General features: G+C 40.7%; 1 protein-coding gene across 2 annotated transcripts; it reads left to right on the top strand.

Moving 5' to 3' along the window:
- Window positions 1–1798: 1798 nt before the first annotated feature.
- On the top strand, window positions 1799–19060 carry LOC135114869 (heat shock 70 kDa protein 4-like). Of its 2 annotated transcripts, XM_064031051.1 has the most exons (17): window positions 1799–2104; window positions 10197–10316; window positions 11367–11568; window positions 12025–12222; window positions 12488–12619; window positions 13099–13247; window positions 13545–13800; window positions 13943–14050; window positions 14308–14457; window positions 14590–14715; window positions 14880–14963; window positions 15412–15456; window positions 16317–16481; window positions 16646–16828; window positions 17129–17290; window positions 17661–17834; window positions 17998–19060. In XM_064031051.1, exons 1-17 carry the CDS (start codon window positions 1998–2000, stop codon window positions 18145–18147), a joined length of 2511 nt encoding a protein of 836 aa, XP_063887121.1. In that variant the 5' UTR covers window positions 1799–1997; the 3' UTR covers window positions 18148–19060. The 2 variants fall into 2 exon arrangements, with proteins under 2 accessions (XP_063887121.1, XP_063887122.1); XM_064031052.1 differs by lacking the exon at window positions 15412–15456 and having other exon boundaries at window positions 1806–2104.
- The last annotated feature ends 1236 nt before the right edge of the window (window positions 19061–20296 follow it).

Below are 20296 nucleotides of genomic sequence, written 5' to 3'. Positions count from 1 at the left end.
AAAAAGTAAGACTCGTTTTGAAGCTTTAGGTAAGGGAACAGGAAAATATATATGACTTGCTTTTTTTTTTTTTTTCTGTATAATGAAGATCGGTAGGGACAGAATTTTTTAAAATCCAGAAAGAAAACAGGAGAGAGAGAGAGAGAGAGAGAGAGAGAGAGAGAGAGAGAGAGAGAGAGAGAGAGAGAGAGAGAGAGAGAGAAGCCAAAAGATAAGACTCGTTTGGAAGTTTTCAGCGACTTTAAAGGGAAAGGAGTGAACACTATTATTTCTTGTTCTTTCTTCCTTTTATTTATATATTTTATATATCAGGGAGATCAGATCAGGGCGCAAAGAAATGAACGCAAAAGCCCAAAAAGAAACTAGGAAAGGGGAAAGGCAAAATAGAAAACTTGAAATTTTGGCAGCTTTTTAGCAATATTTATTATTATTACTTTTAAACGTAACTGGGAGGGCATACAAAGACGAAAAAAAAATGAGAGAGAGAGAGAGAGAGACCTAAATGAGACTCGTTTTCGAATTTTAGCAAAGAGAGCGAGACGAAAAATAATATTACTTGCTTTATTTATTTATTTTTTATCATGCATGAGGGAGATCGACTGAGAAAAAAAAATGACGAATGGAAGAAGCCCTCTCAAATACCAAAAAAAAAAAAGTAGTTTTACTATAGTTCTGGCCCATATGCCGTTCTCAAGAAGATATAGGAATAGAAAACATTATAAGGGCGAGGGAATCTATGCATATATTTTTTTTTTAAGTATCCAAAAACAGTTTATGGTTGCAGAGATAAATCAAATATTTTACTTGTGGTCCATAGCTTTTTGAAACATCCTGTATTACCTGCTTGCGTAAAAATATGTCTATGATAATGTATACAAGACCCACAGCAATGCCAAAAGATAAGGAAAGCATTATATTATGCCCCACTAACACCGAGACGCAAGAGTACATCGCTCGCTGGGTACAAGTATTGATCTGCACAATTTTATAAACAACTAAGCATACAAACAAATATTCTTTTCATTATAGAGTACTATTAACAATCGATCAAAGGTAGAAATCATATAAGAATCTCATATCCATGGAAAAACCTTTCGCATCCCTATAACTCTTACTATATGGATGCATTCTAATTTATTGAATTTATGATTTATGTATATATAAAAAAAATAAAATAAATAAATAAATAAATAAATAAATAAATATATATATATATATATATATATATATATATATATATATATATATATATATATATATATATATATATATATATATATATATATATATATATATATATATATATATATATATATATATCAAAGGAAGAAGCCGCAACCTGCCACTGTTTCTCTCTGGGCATGGCATGAACAGATCAAACCAAATCTTTTATCAGCTTTTCTACATCCTTCCGGTAATTACTAGAAGGGTGTGGAAAACCGAAGAAATCTCTGGAAAAATCCCTTGTCTGCTTTTCCTAATTGAGGATGGTCAATTTTACAATCTAAGCAATTTAGTGATTATATATAAGGATAAATAGTAAAAATGTAGGATGTAAAAACATGTAGAAGTTAAGAAAACATTAAAAAAAAAAATTATGAAAAGACGTTTCCTTTAGTCTCTGGCTGACGTGAGTCAGTGCCTGGGGGAGCTACAAATAAACACTCCATGGATCATATAGAGAAATGAGAACAATTCAAATGACTAGAAATTATAGAAATCCTCCCCCCTGCCCCCCCCAAAAAAAAAAAAAAAAATACATGGATAAAAGGTTGGTGTGCGCCTGGGCTGCTAGTGGTTGAGCCTCACCGGCCTCGTGCAGCAGCGTGTCCTCTAGAAATTTCGTCAGTGTGTCATGAGCGGCGAGTGAGGAGGTGTGAATAGAGTAAGGTTGAGCAGTGTGCTTTGGGAAGTGTCCTCAGCAACACGTCTGTCCGTAGCCTCTCTCCCAGACTCTGCAGCGACCACTCCTGGGGTAGAATCAGGCACGAGGAAAGATGTCGGTGATTGGCATTGACTTCGGGACAGACGGGTGTTACATCGCCGTGGCCAGACAGGGCGGCATTGAGACCATTGCCAATGATTACAGTCTGCGCTCCACCCCGTAAGTCCACTGCACCAATACTTCAGGGTGATTCAGAGATATATATCCGATGTGGAATGGGTCTTCAGCAGCCATAAATCACCCCTGGTTGATTTTATAGGCACTTAGTATTTACTAACATGATTGTATTAGTACACGTCATTGCTGTGCTCTATTTAACTCCAGGATGTAGTGTTTACTAGCCATAGATGTAATAGGTCACGTGTTTGTCTTAAATAAGTCATGCATTGCTGCTGTTTACTACATAATTTTGTGTTTATCATTCTTTTCCTGATGTTGCTAGTTTTTTTTTTTTTACCTGTAGTTTCTTGGCGTACATGTGTCAGATTACAATTTGTATGGTCGTTTTCTTAATTAACTATATATATATATATATATATATATATATATATATATATATATATATATATATATATATATATATATATGTGTGTGTGTGTGTGTGATTTTTTTTTTTTTTTTTTTTTCTTTTCGTGTGTGTGTGTGTGTCCCGTTTATGGTAGTTTACGCCCCAATCCCTAAGCCAGATCCACTTCATTCCAGTTACACTAATAGTCGTGGTATTATTTCTCGACCGTTCTTTCTGTAGTATTTGCGTCTTCTGTGAATGCGTGAATTCCCTCAGCGCCAAGTATCAGTTTTGTGATGGTGATATGGGTAATATCTGGCAGTATGTATACGCAGATGACTCGCTCTACTCATGCCAGTTTATTTATAAAGTAGAGACTTGCTTCTCGACAACAACAACCCGCTGGTGGGCGTGTGTTTCGGGCTATCGGAGGCGGAGATAATGCATGAGTTGCATGGTCTTGAGAGAGAGAGAGAGAGAGAGAGATGCAGACAACACTCGCTTCACTTTCCTTCCTCACCAACTCGTGTTTTGTTTTGCTTCGTGAAAACGATCGCCGTCTCACTTTTGGTCATTTCCTGGAGGTTCATTATTACTCTTATATTTCCATTTTCCAGCGTAACGTGATCGATTGCCACTTCCTGCTTCCCCCACATGGTCAACCGGTGGAAGGTACTGGAACATTGCATAATATCAGATACCGGGAATGCTTATAATGTTTTAATCCTACCGTCTTAATACGTTCGTATGCTGAAAGTGATCTTGGCGAACGAAGCTGATCTGATGCATTTTCTTTTGAATTAATCTCGCGGTTTGTTTGTTATGGATACTAGGAAGTAGTGGAGATATTAATAACGTTTATGCAGCGTTTCAGCTTATTTGTCTTATGTATGTTGATGTATTTTGCTTGTGATGTGATGCAGTGGTGGTAAGCAGTGGGGACACCTGCACCCGTTATCGTGGTTTCCTGTCTGAAGTGTTCTTAATTCCGGTTATTAATAAAGTTCTTACATGGCATAGTGGAAGATGTAACTGTGTGTGTGTGTGTGTGTAGGGCAGGGCAGCTGTGTGTGTGTGTGTGTGTGTGTGTAGGGTAGGGTAGGGTAGGAGAGGGAAGGGCAGTCATGCACTCTCACACTCCCACTCCCACCTGTCTTGTGCCTGCCGTGTGGTACATAAATGGTGCAGATGCCATGGAGTCTGTACCTTACCTGGCTGCTAGGAATAGTTAATGGAGTGAGTTAAAGATCAAGCTACAAAATGATGAACCAGGGCATGTCTTTTCCATTCAACCTTTTCTGATCCTTGGATTAACTTATCTACATGTAAAAAGAATGGGATCATCTATAACAATTCACACCTTTGGGCTATGTGCTTTCCTCTCTCTCTCTCTCTCTCTCTCTCTCTCTCTCTCTCTCTCTCTCTCTCTCTCTCTCTCTCTCTCTCTCTCTCTCTCTCTCTCTCTCTCTCTCTCTCTCTCTCTCTCTCTCTCTCTCTCTCTCTCTCTCTCTCTCATAGAATAGTCACCCAAACAGCTTAAGGACCATCAAGATATGTTGCTGTTTGGACCTTCTTTTGTATTCTTTCATAGTATATAGGGTGGAAAAGGAAAAAAAAAAAGGAAGGAAAGGAGGAGAGGGAGGGAGAGAGAGAGAGAGAGAGAGAGAGAGGGAGGGGGGAGGGGGGACCTGACTTCACCTGACCCCTCATCTCCCATAAGGACTGTAGTTAGGTGACACACACACACACACACACACACACACACACACACACACACACACACACACACACACACACACACACACACACACACACACACACACACACCTGAGTCTTGAAGTGTCATTCCCCAGTGTGTAAGATGTCAACCTGTAAAAACCCTCCATCTAAGTAATACAGGAATGTCATGAGGTGTCTTGTGTGGGTTGAGGGGTGTTTTGTAGTCTTTATTTTCATTTACAGACTTCTTTGTCCTGTAGAAGTGTCCATCTCAAGTGTGTAGGATGTGAACTTGTAGGAACTCTATAGCAGTATGTATAGGGATTTCATGGGCTGTATTCTGTAGCTTGAGTGGTCTTTTGTGGTCTTTATTTTCATTTTGAGACTTCTTTGTCATGTAGAAGTGTCCATCTCAAGTGTACAGAATGTGAACCTTTGTTATTTAGAAGTGTCCATCTCAAGTGTACAGAATGTGAACCTTTGTTATTTAGAAGTGTCCATCTCAAGTGCGCAAGATGTGAACCTTCAGGAAGCTTCCATCTGATTAAAACAAAGCTTGTGACTCTTAGGATCTTAAAGGATATAAACTTGAGAAACTCCCACCAAGTAGATTAAAGGAAATGAACCCTTCCTCTCAAGAGATTAAACAAAACAGATCTTCAGGAAGCTTCCATACAAGGGATTGGGAGAAAATGAACTTGTCATGAACCCAATCAATAGTACAGTTAAAGAACTTTTCATTCATTGCTTATTCTGAGGGTACCAGGTGACATGACTGAGAGGGTTAGTAAGAGGACAGCACAGAAGAGTAAGAAAGGCGTCTGTAAAAGAGTCACTGATATAAATGTAGATGCAGAACTTCCGTCTTATAATGTTCTCTTGATGTGTTGGCGGTGTTGCTTTTTCGTTAGAGTAGAAGCCATGAGATAAAGATAAGATTTTGTTTTAGTGGTGGTGTGCGATAAGATAGAGCACAGATGTGGGTCATGTATAGGGTACTGTGGGGTAATCATCTCGTAAGAGTTAGTGATGGGAAGATACAGGATGCACTAATGATTTATTTACTCTTTATGGAGAAAATAGTGATGCTCCTTCATCTTGCATTTATCTACATCACAAACTCCCCTCTCATGTCCTCCTCCATCTCCCCCACCATGCCTTACTTGCTACCACAGGATGCATGGCAGGAATAGCATCACCACATATTAAAATGGTCATTGTCTGTTTCATTACTTCATATGGCACTGGTAAATGAATTGAGGAGCAAGAAAGTGTCACAGTGGCACATATACCCATTAGATCTTTTCATGCTGTTGAGGTAAAAATATTCATGTGGTCATTGATAAAGTTAAGTAATTATCCCAGCATATCAAGTTAAATAGTTTGTCTTATCATTTTCTTGCATTACCTCATCTTTCTCCAGTGTCCAGTGTTGATCTAATGGTATTACTGTAGTAGCATCACAGGGAGTACATAGAAACCCATAGTAGAGGAAGCCCATGAAGAGTTTTGTCATACAGGTGAAATTCCTCTGTCCATTTGTCTGGTTTCAAATCCCTTCAGTATCCTGTCACCTCAGAAGTGGTCGCATGAATAGGAAAACAGCAGGATGAGGCCTTCCTAGAACCTCATGCTTTATAAAGAGCTCATGTAAGGGGAAGTCAAGAGGAGACACATTTAGGCTTTCGTAGAATCTTGAGCTGTTTTGAGAGGTTCTGTAAGCAAGAGTTGAGAGGAAACTAATTGCACCTGTCATCATAATTGAGGCTTTCTTAAAATCTTGTGCTGCTTTGAAAGATTCTGTAAGCAAAATTTAAGAGGGAGATGGATTGCAATTACATATTACCTATTATGTAATGCAGTGTCTGGTGTTAACAAAGACTTCAAAGCAAGTGTAGCAATTTGTACATCTAAGGCACATTTAGAAGAATAGATTAAGTGAGGAAGCTTAGGTGAGGAGAATGTAGTAGTGACAGAAGCAGCTAAGAAAAGATTTGTTTAAACTTGTCAGTCATTTGTGGCTGAGCACCATGCCTCACACTTAGGAAAAGGATTTGATTTTTTCTTGCTATTGGATCTGTTGTTGTGAATTAAGTCACGAATGAATAAAAGCACGTGGAAGGACTGACCAGAGAGAGGGAAAAGTGGAGATAAGAATGTGTATTGTGTTTGATAAGCAAGTGAAAGTTGGTGCAATCTGTGGATGAGATGTTGGGCGGTGGGCGGCCAGGAGCAGCTTGGCCGCCAGGCGGTGTGCTTTCCTTTGTGGGCCAGATGGAATGATATAGCTCAAAGCTGTCACATTGCCTACACTGGTGTGGTAAAAATACTGCCGGTGCATCTGTTTGAGTTCAAAGCTTTGTTCTATCACTACTTGGCAACCTGGCCAAATTGCAGAGTCACTTTTATTTATTTGTTTATTTACGCTCACTAACACACCCATAAACAGTTTTGTAAGGCCACGTGGCAGTTGGTATTAAGAGATCTGAGGCAGAGTATTATTCTGTACTTGTGGGTAGTACATGGGAGGTGTGAGGGTGGTGCATCTTTTAATTAAGCAGGGACAAGCCTCACCTGCTGTATCCCTGCCAGCGTTGAAAGTTGTCTGTTGTAGAAATGCAAGGAACAAAATCCTCTCGAGGTATAGAACATACATGACATATTGTGCTACATTAATGGTAAGACTGAATCTGATCCTCCCTACATAGTAATGTGGTGTAGGGAGCAGTGTACTTAACACTCACTAAATTTCAAACATGTGCAGTGACTAAAGCACAGAGCATCATGTTGCAGTAGTGGTGGGAGTGAATCAATTCCTCCATGTATAGTAATGTGGCATGGGTGAGTGTACATAATGGCCACTAAATAGTCATGCAGCAGCAGTGGTGGGAGTGGGAGTGGATGAAGTCCTCCATGCATAGTAATGTGGCATAGGTGACAGTGTCCACGCCAGCAACATTGGCTCAGTGTGATATTACTGGTATTCACAGTGCATACTAATGACTCTGGGATTCACCTGCTGACGTTATATAGTGATTTGTGTCTCATTGCATCATGTCCGGCAAGGATGAGGATGGTGCATTGACGAGAATAGGTATGGATTTATTGCATAATGAGCTGTGATTTTAACATATTGATTTACCTTTAATTCAAGGGTTGCTAGGCACTACCAATATCTTAAAATTAAAATTATTGTTACACATTATTACTTTATTATTATAATAATAATAATGATAATGATTATTATTATTATTATTATTTTTATTATTATTATTATTATTATTATTATTATTATTAGTAGTAGTAGTAGTAGTAGTAGTAGTAGTAGTAGTAGTAGTAGTAGTAGTCTCCGTTTAAGCCCACACACATGTATATCAGCCTCGGAGTCAGTTTTAAGGGCAGGGCTGATGAACGGTGGTGCTTCGCGGCGTGTAGGTGGGCGGAGAGCGGAGGATACGGCAGGGTCACCAACATTGAGAAGGCTAGATTGGGTTGTGGCCCCCGCGTGGGTTTTCACCTTCACCAGACCGAGTGAGAGGGACTCGCTTAATGTTAAATATATGCGTTCTCTTGACGTAGGCGATATAAACAAACACACACACAGACAATACGCATCTGGCAGGGTTTAGTGGCCAAGCTGGTGGACAAGACAGTTACGTTAGGGGGCGTTTTTCACTGGCAGACATTGAGGCGTCTAGCTACACAAGTTAGCATTGTCTGTTTGCGTGTGCTGGTCCATCTCAGTTCATTATGGCAGTGACTGTGAGAGATTACGCAATAACCGGCCGCTAGGTAGTTTTAAGTCAGCATCGTGTTATTTAGACACTCAAAAACATTAGTAGAATCACGTTCATTTATTTTATCTCTTTCAGTCTCGCCTCGCTCTCTCATTACCAGTGAATTGAGGGTGCCGGCACGTTGGTTAGGGTTAAGGGGGGATTGCTAGGTTAAAGGATCTGGACTGGTTGGCCAAACAAGGTTAGAACTTGAGAGTGGTCGCGGTGGTGGTGGTCGTGGTATTAGGGTGACGTCACAACCACTCTGATGCTGACTCACGCGGCCAACCTATCTCTACCTCCATCATCCTTCTCATCCCGCCCTCACATCATTATTACGGGACTCTGGGCAAAGATGCAAGGTATTGGATCAACCAGTATCTGCCAGCATCCGCCTCATCCAGATCTCGATTCACCACCATGTGACAGACGAAACACTTAGCGATTAGATCTAGCTTTGTCAGCTGTTAGGACATTAACGCCCATTCTTATCACTGCATGTACAGAGTCGAAGATAAGAGAGAGAGAGAGAGAGAGAGAGAGAGAGAGAGAGAGAGAGAGAGAGAGAGAGAGAGAGAGAGAGAGAGTCGGACACGATAGTCAAGCTTTACTTTTAATATGCAATTAATTATATTTCCCCTGTAAATTTGCGTATATTGTTCGCACACCACTCTTATAATACATTCTGATTTCCTCCTCGCGTGTGTGTGTGTGTGTGGTAGTAGTAGTAGTAGTAGTAGTAGTCGTCGTCGTCATATGTGAGTGACGTGTAGCCACGCAAAGCTCGGCTCGGCTAGAACAGCGGTGCGGGGAGGGCTAGGAAGGGAACAGGAAGGCGGTGGAGGAGTTGCAGTATGTGTGGCATTTGTCAGCCGCCGGGCTAGACAGCGGGGAGTGTTGTGAAGGAGGGGGGGAGGGGAGAGGAAGAGGTTGTGGTTACATTAGCAAATGAAAATATAAACAACTTGACCTAAGTGTGCGTTTGTTTCTCGTGTGTGATAGGTTGAAGACTTGCACCCTCGTGAACCGGAGAGCTGTGTGTGTGTGTGTGTGTGTGTGTGAGTGGTGTAATAATGCCGGTGGGTGCTGTTAGTAGTGGGGGTGGGAGTAAGATTTTTAGTCAGATACCGGTTGTAAGAAGTAATACACACTGCACGGGGTTGGACCTTTCACAAATACCTGTGACTCACCGCCTCTCGCTCCCGCTCTTCCCTCTCTTCAAGAGTTGCCACCTACCTATATTCTGAAGCATCTAGAAAGTTTTTTTTGCAAGCGCAGGTGGTATTACTCAAGGCTTTCATTCTGCTTTCTTTGCATTTCCATGATGCAAGAGGGACGAAAATAAAGCAGCCAAACTACCTGACCCTTTCCAACCGAGAGTAGGTAAAGGAGACAAGTGCTTTATTTACTACTGCTCGTGTACCGCTTCTAGATGCTATTCAGGTACTGGTGCACGTGAGCTTGCAATCAGAGCACCTGCACACGTGTTATGGCAGCAGGTGAGCGGTGACCTCCCGACCCAACGTGTGTTTGCCATCATAGTACACATGCGTTAGTGGGTGGGGGATGAAAGAGCTGTACAAGGGGAGAAAGTTGCAGAGGTTGAGAGGTGCAGGTGACACTAAATAAGGAAGAGGTGCCTGGTGTGTCTTCTTGCCAAATTTATCCCTCCCCGTAGATGTGGCGGGATTAATAGTGGCTAAAATCAACACTTAGGGAACTTACCTCGCTCCTGTGTTATGTGGCATCGCTGGCAGTGGTGGTGGTGGTGGTGGGTGTTTCTCTCGCACCTCATGGATTAGTTGTGCTCATTATAATGCTATAATTAGAACAGGAGATGGGAGTCAGCTGGTAAGTTTGTCTTGTAACATTTAAATGGTTGCTTTGTGTATGTATGTGTTAAAAAGAGAGAGAGAGAGAGAGAGAGAGAGAGAGAGAGAGAGAGAGAGAGAGAGAGAGAGAGAGAGAGAGAGAGAGAGACTTTAATTCTAAGATGAGTATAAAGATATTTTTAGCTTGGACAAACTCAGGCCATGAAAGTTGATCCATAATATGTTGTGGTTTTCGTACTGAATAGCTCCTTATATAATAAACTTGTGACCTGCTGCTGTTACCAGGATGGTAACAGCAGCAGAACTGCTGAGAACTTTTACCACCACCACCACCACCACCATCATCATCATCATCAGCATCATCATCATCATTATCATCATCATTATTGTGGACTTACTGATGCCATCTCTTTTAGGTCATGTGTTGCCTTTGGGGAGAAGAATCGTATCCTTGGTGTGGCGGCCAAGAACCAGATGACCACAAACATGAAGAACACCCTCCATGGCTTCAAGAGGTTATTGGGCCGTCACTTCAGGTAAGCAGCAGCAACCTTTGGAGTGAATGGTGGTGTCCTCACTCCCTCCTTCCCTAGAATTTTCTTAGTGTTGCAGCAGCAGGATTGCTTCATAGTGTGTGCTGCTGGTCATGTGAAGAAAAAAAAAAACTGTACATTCCCAGTGTAGTTTCAGTAATGGGTGATATTTTGAGCAGCCATACTTGTTATTTCCCAAGGTAACTCCTCCAGCCTTGCATCAGAGAAATTTTATTGTGGTGTTTTATGTGCAAATGACTTCACTTTTACCACTTACATGTCCTTCATGTTTTCAAACTTTCCATAGCTGTGGATGGAAGAAGAGAAAATTAAAACACTTCTTTGTATACTGTACAGGCTTTAGGGATAAGATCAATGTTGGATGGTAAAGGGATATGTATGATAGTATTTATGTAGATAATGTTCACATGAAATCATAGGATGGAATTAAGAAAGGAGGAAACTGGGTACTCCTTGACAGTAACATCCTAAAGAGGAAATTAAACATCATAAATACATATACACATTGCACAGCAGTCTTTGGTGTTCAAGTATAATAGGCATAGATGAGTTTGATGTTTGATAGATTTGGAAATTAATAAATAAGGGAGAAAATGAGACACTGCTTGACATTTACATCCATAGACTTTTTAGAGGGAAGAGAGCATCATAGATATGTGCACACTTAACATCAGTCATTGGTGCTTAAGTAAAATAGACTAACACAAAATTGACATTTCAGATATCTAAAAATTTATTAAGAAGGGACTGCTTGAAATTAACAACCTTAGACCTTTCAGAGGGAACAGAGCTTCATAAACATAGACACATTGCACATCTGTCATTGGTGCTGAAGTACAACAGACTAACACAAGTTCAACATTTTAAAGATCCAAAAATCAATTAAGAATCAATTAAGGAGGAAACTGGACACTGCTTGACATTAACATCCTTAGACCTTTCAGATTCAACAGAACATCATAAACACATACACGCTGCACGTCACTCATTGGTATTGAAGAATGATTGGTTAACACGATTTTAATGTTCCAGAGATCCGAAAATCCAAAATGAGGTGTCCATCTTACCATACCGAACCGTAGAGTTGCCGGACAGAGGCGTTGGCATTGTGGTGCGCTACCTTAATGAGGAGCACACCTTCACACCAGTCCAGGTGACTGCCATGCTCTTCACCAAGCTCAAGCACACGGCAGAACAAGCTCTCGGCATTAAGGTCAACGATGTGGTGATTGGGGTGAGTGTGTATAGCTGTGCACCAGGCTGTTATGGTTGTAATGGTGATTGCTGCTTGTTGTGATAGGCAATGGTTAAGTCAATATAGAATCTCTCTCTCTCTCTCTCTCTCTCTCTCTCTCTCTCTCTCTCTCTCTCTCTCTCTCTCTCTCTCTCTCTCTCTCTCTCTCTCTCTCTCTCTCTCTCTCTCTCTCTCTCTCTCTCTCTCTCTCTCTCTCTCTCTCTCTCTCTCTCTCTCTCTCTCTCTCTCCTGTCATGAATCCTACAGCAAGTAACTGGGAAGAGAAAGAATGTTTAAAAATGTTAATGTGGTTATTGTACAATTTATGCACTACATTGTCAAGATTTTTATTGTAACCAGAATTCAGTCCATGCAGCACCTGAAACACTCATAGGGATATTGATAAACACAACACTTGCACAACATAAGACTCCTACAAAGGAAATATTGCTTCAGGTACCTGTCTACTTCACGGATGCAGAACGAAGGGCTCTACTGGATGCAGCCGTCACTTCTGGCCTCAATGTGCTCCGCCTTCTCAATGAGACCACTGCTGTTGCCCTCTGCTATGGTATTTATAAGCAGGACCTCCCAGCACCAGAGGAGAAGCCCAGGAATGTGGTGTTTGTGGACTGTGGTGCTGCCAATATTCAGGTGAGTGAAAGAGTGTTTAAAATTCTTTTCTAGTGGTAACTTTGACAAATTGTGACTTGGTTTGTGCTGCATGTTGTATCTGATGGCATTAGAAGTCATGGCTGACAGTAATTTCAGGTACAGAATGTACCACATGGCAAATCACAGTCTTGCTCAGTTCATGTAAGATAAGCTGGTTTTGTGTCAGGTAATAGAGCATATTTCTGGGTGATGGTGATCAGTACATTGTGGGTGAACTGTGCATCATTGAGTATCTCTCTTCCAGGTCTGTGCTGTAGCATTCAACAAAGGGAAGCTCAAGATGTTGGCCACAGCAGCTGACTCTAACCTTGGAGGAAGGGACTTTGATCGCCTCATGGCCCAACATTTCTCCACTGAATTTAAATCTAGATACAAGGTAAGATTATGCAAACAACCCCAGGAAGAATAAAGGCCCTCTTTGCATTCCCATAGAGTTGTGATCCTAGACCAGTGGGATTATGCAGACAACCCCAGGAAGAATAAAGGTCCTCTGCTTATTTCCATAGAGTTGTGAGCCTAGACCAGTGGTTCCCAAACTTTTTTTCTGATTTTTACCCACTTTTCACATATGGTCCTCATCCATGGTCCCTGCCTCTATCCCCTTGTGACTACAGTGACAGTCTTTGGTCCTACATTTATTTAGTTCCATTATAAAAAAAAACTCTGGCAATACCTGTAATTTTATTCATTCTACCTCATATTTTTCTGACTAGCTGTTTTGGTGTGGTGGGCCTTGGGATTTTTATGTGTACATAACCTCAGCTTATGGCCCCCAAAATTTTGCTGTATGGCTCCCCCAATGGGCCATGACCCCTAGTTTTGGAAACACTGGCCTAGAGAGTGTTCTTTCAACAGATTGATGCCTCCAGCAACCCTCGGGCTTGGGTGCGCTTGTGCTCTGAGGTGGAGAAGTTGAAGAAACAGATGTCGGCCAATTCTACAGATCTTCCAATCAACATTGAGTGCTTCATGGATGACAAAGATGTTAGTGGCAAACTCAACAGGTAAGAAACAAGAGTCACTTGTCTGGAGAACATTCATCCTCATCACTATTACACCAACTACATCATCATTTTCAATGCAGCTACATTGTCCTTAATTTCTAGTGATGTACCTCAAGGTCATGCTGCTGATTATCCAATTACTCTGTGAAACATGGATGTGAGAATTAATTCTTAACAAATTCTTTTGTTATAGTCTTTGTGAATAATATTTTGACTACACAAGGATGTGATCAAGATGCATTAATATTTAATATCACATAGTGATTTAGATAAACAGTGTAAGGAAATCTTACACAGAGCCAGCATGGAGGAGATGAGTTCCCACTTGCTAAAGCGTGTTGAGACCACCCTGCAGCAGTGTCTCTCCGACTCCAATCTTAAAGTGGATGACATCACCAGTGTAGAGATTGTCGGAGGCTCCACCCGCATTCCTGCCATCAAGCATCTCATGGAAAAGGTGTTCAAGAAGGTTCCCTCCACCACCCTCAACCAGGATGAGGCTGTGGCCAGGGGCTGTGCTCTCCAGTGTGCTATGCTGTCCCCAGCCTTCAAGGTAACCCCTGCATTCACCTCCTTGTAACTCAAGGATTGGTGTGACTTGTTACTTTAGTTACCAGTCTTTTTATGGGTGTTACTCTTATGGAAGGTGGGTCAAGCTCATTACAACAGTGGCAAAATTTTTTACCCTTGTGCAGGTTCGGGAGTTTTCCATAACAGATGTGCAGCCGTACAGCATCCAGCTGGTGTGGCAAGATGAGTCAGGACAGGAGGCAGATATGGAGGTCTTCCCCAAGAACCATCAGGTGAATGGTCTTTTTGCAGCTGTTGTGTAGTCTGGTTCAGTCTACTCATGTTACTAAAGTCCCTCATGATAGGTGTTCTCAGTTGCTCAAGGCCACATACCTCATCCTTGCACCTTCCAGTTTTACCTTCACTCTCTCTCAGACACTGATGATTTTTCAGTTTTCTAGTTTCTTTAATTTGTAGAACTGCTGTAAAAGTTTTTTCCCCTTCAGTTTCTATTCATGTGATGTATCTAAAACCACAGGTTTTGTTTCAGGTACCATTCTCAAAGATGTTGACCTTCTTCAGGAGGGAGCCCTTCACCCTCCAGGCCCAGTACACCCAGCCATCCATTTTCCCTGACCCTATCATTGGTCACTACACCATTGAGAATGTCAACCCTGGGCCTGAAGGAGAGTGCCAGAAGGTAAGGAACCTTATCCCAAAATACCAACTGAACTGAACTGAAGCATTATCTACATTACTCCATTCAATAATCTTGCAGATAAATGAATAAAAAGCACAATTACCTAAAGAGAATCTCTGAATCTCCACACAGGTTAAGGTGAAGGTACGAGTCAACCTTCATGGACTGTTTACCATTGCCTCAGCCTCCCTCACAGAGAAGAAGGAAACTGTGGAAGAGCCCCCAGAGACCATGGAAACAGAAGAGAAGACAGACAAGGTAAGAGAGGATTGTGCCACCTGTGAACTATATGTTGTGAAAGGGTATAAAGTAATCTTTTGCCAGAGAGGAAAGAACACTTCAGGGAAGGACACAGTGTAGGAGTGTTGGGACTAGGGTGTTGAGCTTTTACAAAATTATGACTTTGTTTTGTGTCTATCAAGGCTCCTGCCGCTGATGGACCTAATGACTCCCAGGAGGCGCCATCCGAGAACCAGGCCCCACCTGAGGAGGGTGGCCAGCAAGAAGTAAGATTTGTGCACTAAACCATACTGACAAATTAAAGATGATGGCAAGCCTTGGAAAAAATTTACATTTTAAGATTAAACAATTTATGCTTTTATTGAGATCTAATCAACAAATTGGTATGGGTCTAGAAATTAGTGCTGTATTACATTCAAGGTGATAGCAAGTCTGGAAAGATTTAGATACTTTTAAGCTCTAACCAATTAAGATGCTATTTTGTTAAGTTATGCTTTTATGGGAATCTAATTAGCTTAATTGTTATGGGTATTAAGGTTAGTGCTATGTTACATTCAGAGTATACTATATTGCACATTTATATTCCCTAACAGATAATAGAAAGCCTAGTAGTTTGCATTGATATCAGTATTCCAAAGGGATGCCTAATGCCACTTGCTAAGTAAGTAATTGCTTACTGACTAATTGTACATCCTCCTTTTCTCTTACCATTAGAAGATGGACACAGAAAAGGCCCCAGAAACACCACAGCCAGCAAAGGTACAGCACCCTAGTCTGTTTCATGCTTTCACACACTGCTGCTCCTTGCCTCTAGCTGATAATGTTCTTGTAGCCATACCCTCAGCCAAGCACCATGCTATCATAACTTTTTGTGATGTGTGTAAGGGGTGTAATTACTGAATTTGACCATTATTTGTTGTATTTTTAAGTACAGTAAAACGTTCATAAACCACACGACATGGGACGAGGTGGCTGACGGTTTATCCGAAAGTTCAGTTTATCCGACAATATGTGTTTTTGGCCAGTTGCTATGTACATAAACATGCACGTTTATTGTTATTGCTATTTACAGCATATTAGTTAGCACGTTATAAACATATTATAAGCCCCAAGATAGATATTTACAGCACATTATATCATTACTGTACATAATGCACAAATTGGTCACTCATGAGTTCACTTAACATTTTGCAACTACATGCTTAGTGTTCACTTAAGAGCTCACTTAACTGTACACAACACACTAATCACATTAGAGTTAACATAGCATTATGCACTGTACTACTAATGTACTTTAGTGTGTCGCTCATTTGCCATAAGGGCGTTCGGGTTATCTGATATTCGGCTTATTTGGGTTTGGTTTAGGGAGGTTTTACTGTACTTCTGTACATGCTGACTTTACCAGAGGGTTACTGCATATATGAATCTCATCCCAACATTGATAGAAGAGATACCACAATACTCAGTACTTGATCTGTAAGAGCTGACAAAGCTGACACGAACCTTACAATCATTGCTTCATTATGACTTTGTGATAGTTGTTTATTTTATGTTAATGATATATTAATTCCTTTTTTTAGCCTTTAGCATACCTCACTATGCTGTTGATTCATGCTCAGAATGAAGGTGGAGAGAAGAAAGGAAAGAAGTGCCTCAAGACAGTGGACCTGCCAGTGAAGGAAGTGGTGAAGGCTCACACTCCCAATGATCTTAACATTCTGGTGGAGCGGGAGGCCCAGATGGTGCAGGCAGACAAACTAGAAAATGAGAGAATTAATGCTAAGGTTAGCTATCCATCTATATTTTATTTGATTAATGGAACTTCGAACAAACATCAGTCTAGTGTGATACAAGTATTTGCACTTGTCAAAAAAGAACCTGTAAAGGAAAATGCATGTTTAGTCTGTTGTAAATATGCTGAAATAAAATAATATGACTTTCTTTACAGAATGCTGTAGAGGAATATGTGTATGACATACGAGGAAAGATCCACGATGAACTAGAAAAATATATTAGTGATGCTGACAGAGATAAGTTGAGTATCCAGCTTGAGGACACAGAAAACTGGCTGTATGAAGAGGGTGAGGACTGCAAGAAACAAATCTACTTGGACAAACTTGCAGATTTAAAGGTAGATGCAGATTTTGTCACTTCCATCACCTTATACTTTATTTTGATTGATCAGAGTAAAGGAATGACATGATAAGAAGTAATGATTGTAGACATGAAATTCTATATGTGTTTTCAATAAGTAGTGTATAACTAGTTTGTAAATTAGTGCCTTTGAAGTTGCAGGAAGATCCATCCATGAACATTTATCCCATTGATTGCTTGCTTCCCCTAAGCTCTGGCAGCACAAAAAAATTTGAGTAAATGTGCTCATCTTTGAAGTTGTAAGTGTATGATGGTAATTAATGTGACATTCCAACAGAAACAAGGAGAGCCCATTAAGACCAGGAAACGAGAGCGCGACGATCTTCCCAGAGCATTTGAGGTTCTGTCAGGTTCAGTCCAGTTGATGCGTAAGGCTGTTGACCTTTTCAAGCAGGGAGATGAAAAGTACAACCATCTTGAGGCTGCGCAGGTGGAGAAGGTGAGTCTGCATATGTACGAGTATATTGATGTATATTTTATGAATCATACAAGTTTGTTATGCAAGATACTCCCAATGTATAGCCTGACAGATTGGTAGTTGTATGTAATGTGGTCACATTTAATTGAACATTCATAGCTGCTTGAAGCTAAGTAATATGTGTGATAGTAATGATGTAGCAGTAGGAGTTGCAGTGCACTGCTTGTGGCTGACACATGTTATCATGGCTCTTTTTCCTCATACATCAGGATGGAATGATACATCAGGATTGAAATGATACAAGCATTTATTCTGTTAGCAGACAGTCCCATGCTTGAATAACATTCACCACTGAGTACAAGTTGTTCAGATGCATAACATTGCTTTTCAGGTTGAAAAGGCCATTGAAGAGAAACAAGACTGGGTAGACAAGCACCTTGGCCTTGTAAGCTCCACTCCCCTTCATGCTGACTTGCCTGTCACTGCATCACAGGTCATGTCAGAGAAGGGCACCTTTGAGGCCCTAGTCAATCCTATAATGAATAAGCCCAAACCTAAGCCCAAGGTAAGTTATCTGGTGCTTTTACATTTCCTTGTTTCAAAAAAAATTTTATAATGTAACATGCAGAATATTTAGTTTACAAAGATTGTGATGACCCTTAATATATGGAGTTGTGAGGATTGGAATAGGCAAAACACACATTGAGGAGATTCCCTGCACGTTTCAGGTTGAGGAGCCTCCACCTGCAGACAAGGAGGGAGGTAAAAAGGCTGAGGGAGAGCAGTCTAATGGCCCCAAGGTAGATGAAGAGCAGCAGCAACAACAGCAACAGCAGCAGACCCCAAAAGATCCAACGGAACCCATGGATGTGGACTAGACCTCCAGCCTAGCAATCTCACCTCTTGTCAGAACAGCTTCATCACCAATCCTTAATAAACTTGGTAGCCCTTGAAGGATGTGAATTTTTTTTTCATTTGAATGACTTGCATCTCAGTTGTGGTGCCACAGAGGCGAAATGAATGGAACAGTGCTTGGCTGCACCCCAGAACAAGGCACTACTGATACTCAAATATTTTTGGAAAGGAAACCCATTTTGAGGTCCACCAAATCTAGTAGGGTCGGTGAGTTTTATGTTTTGTCCGTGTTGTCAGGCAACGGGTGATTTTATTTATTTATTTATTTTTTATACTGACAGTTCCATATTTCAAGAAGCTTGTGACCAGATAGTACAGCACAGGGTAATCATATCACAGACTTATGATGTGATGGTGTGTTGAGGAGCAGGTGATGTACTGTGCCCCTTCTAATGAATTATTAAATGAATAGTGTTTAGTTTTGAGTCTAGATGGAGCACTTTACTGTTAAAACTGATTGCAAAGCAGTTCTTTACAGCATAGGAAGCATTAATATTTACTGTAAATAACCAGACCTTCTGCTAAGTAGATCTCAACTTCATATTGAAGTTTTTGAGTTGTACAACAATTTTTCATCATTTATTATTAGCTTCAAGCTTTAGTTTGATGAGGCTGGGTGAGGAGTGGAGCCAGATTGTCTTTTATTACCAACACTGATCGGTGGATACATTATTAATTTGAGTTACATGAATTATTACAGGATCATGTGATAAGAAAATGTCTTTAGTTTGTTGAGGCAATTTGCTGTGCTGTTGGTGTGGCCTAGCTAGCTTGTTTGCGGCTGTACCTCTTGCACTACAACTGCAATCATTCCACTGTATCTGCTTCTGTTGTTTGCTGAATGTCTGAGTATTAAGATTAATTTAAGTTTGCAAAGTGTGTTCTTTCCCTGACCACTAAGGTGTGACCAAAACCAGGAACTTGACTTCCCATAATATACCAAAGTATTAATTTTTTGGGTGAAATTTGGCACTGAACAAATAAACAGGAATACAGGAATTTGTCAGGAACATGCACTTAGAATATGTGGAATGTAGTTTTTAGAACAATACCACTAAGACCTGCTTTTGTGCTCATACAGTCAGGCTGCAGGACACCACTTTTTTACATTTCATTTATCTTATTTCTCACACTGGTATAAACTATGGCAAACACGCCTTCACACATACTTGATGTGAGTGACTGGAATTGCAAGTCACTGACCAACATTGAAGTGATGAACCCCCTGTGGATCCAGTATGCCCCATGAACATCATTGAAGCCTGTGATAAAATAAAGCCTATAATGAAGACTAACCTCTAGAGATTCAACCTTTTCTATAAGACGTGTTGAACATGGAAGTAATGTGAAGTATTGGAGGACAGTAAATATGAAGTGAGCATCTCTGCCAAATTTATAACACACAAGTAGAAGGGAGTGGACTGTGAAGTAACATTGAAATCATCACTACTATGTGACTTGCCTGGCTGTCCAGACAATCTTTGCATACACCATGATCTTCCATCCCGTAGTTTTCTCTGCTTGCCACCTTCTGCTTTAATATTTGAACAAATTTGTCTTACTACATCATAAGGAGCTGCTGCGTGTGGAAGAAGTTATGATGGTAAAATACCAAAATTTTCAGAACTAGTAATAAGGTTTGGTCTGGTATATACAAGGATTTGATAGTTCAAATAATTGACAGTCAAAATACTCTATGCACATATGCTGTGTTTCGCTTTATTTTGCGAGAAATTAATGTTTAAGTTGTGATGCGGGAACCGCTCGCATGGTGGACCTCCGCCTCCTTCCTTCCCTCCTAGACTCGCGACGCACTCGAGTGGCGCTGCGCGGCATTTATTTACTTTTTACTGCATTTTCTTGGCGTTCTTTTGGGAAGGTAGATGTATTGCTTTTAAATTTGGTGCTTAAACAGTACTGACAGGGATAAGGAATGTAAGGATTTATACACCAGTGCAGGCGCCGTCATCAGCAGTTTAAACTTGGCGCTTGAATTAGTGCTGTTTGACAACTTTACCAGTTAGAGTTATGATTGTTTATAATATAGTTTTATGTTTTTATAATCAATGTTATATTACTGTGGCATAATATGAGAGTAGTTGCAGCATATTA

The sequence above is a fragment of the Scylla paramamosain genome, chromosome 28, assembly GCF_035594125.1.
Source record: "Scylla paramamosain isolate STU-SP2022 chromosome 28, ASM3559412v1, whole genome shotgun sequence".
Lineage (NCBI taxonomy): Eukaryota > Metazoa > Arthropoda > Malacostraca > Decapoda > Portunidae > Scylla > Scylla paramamosain.
Note: the sequence above shows the minus strand (reverse complement) of the source record. Positions and strands in the feature narration are given on the sequence as shown.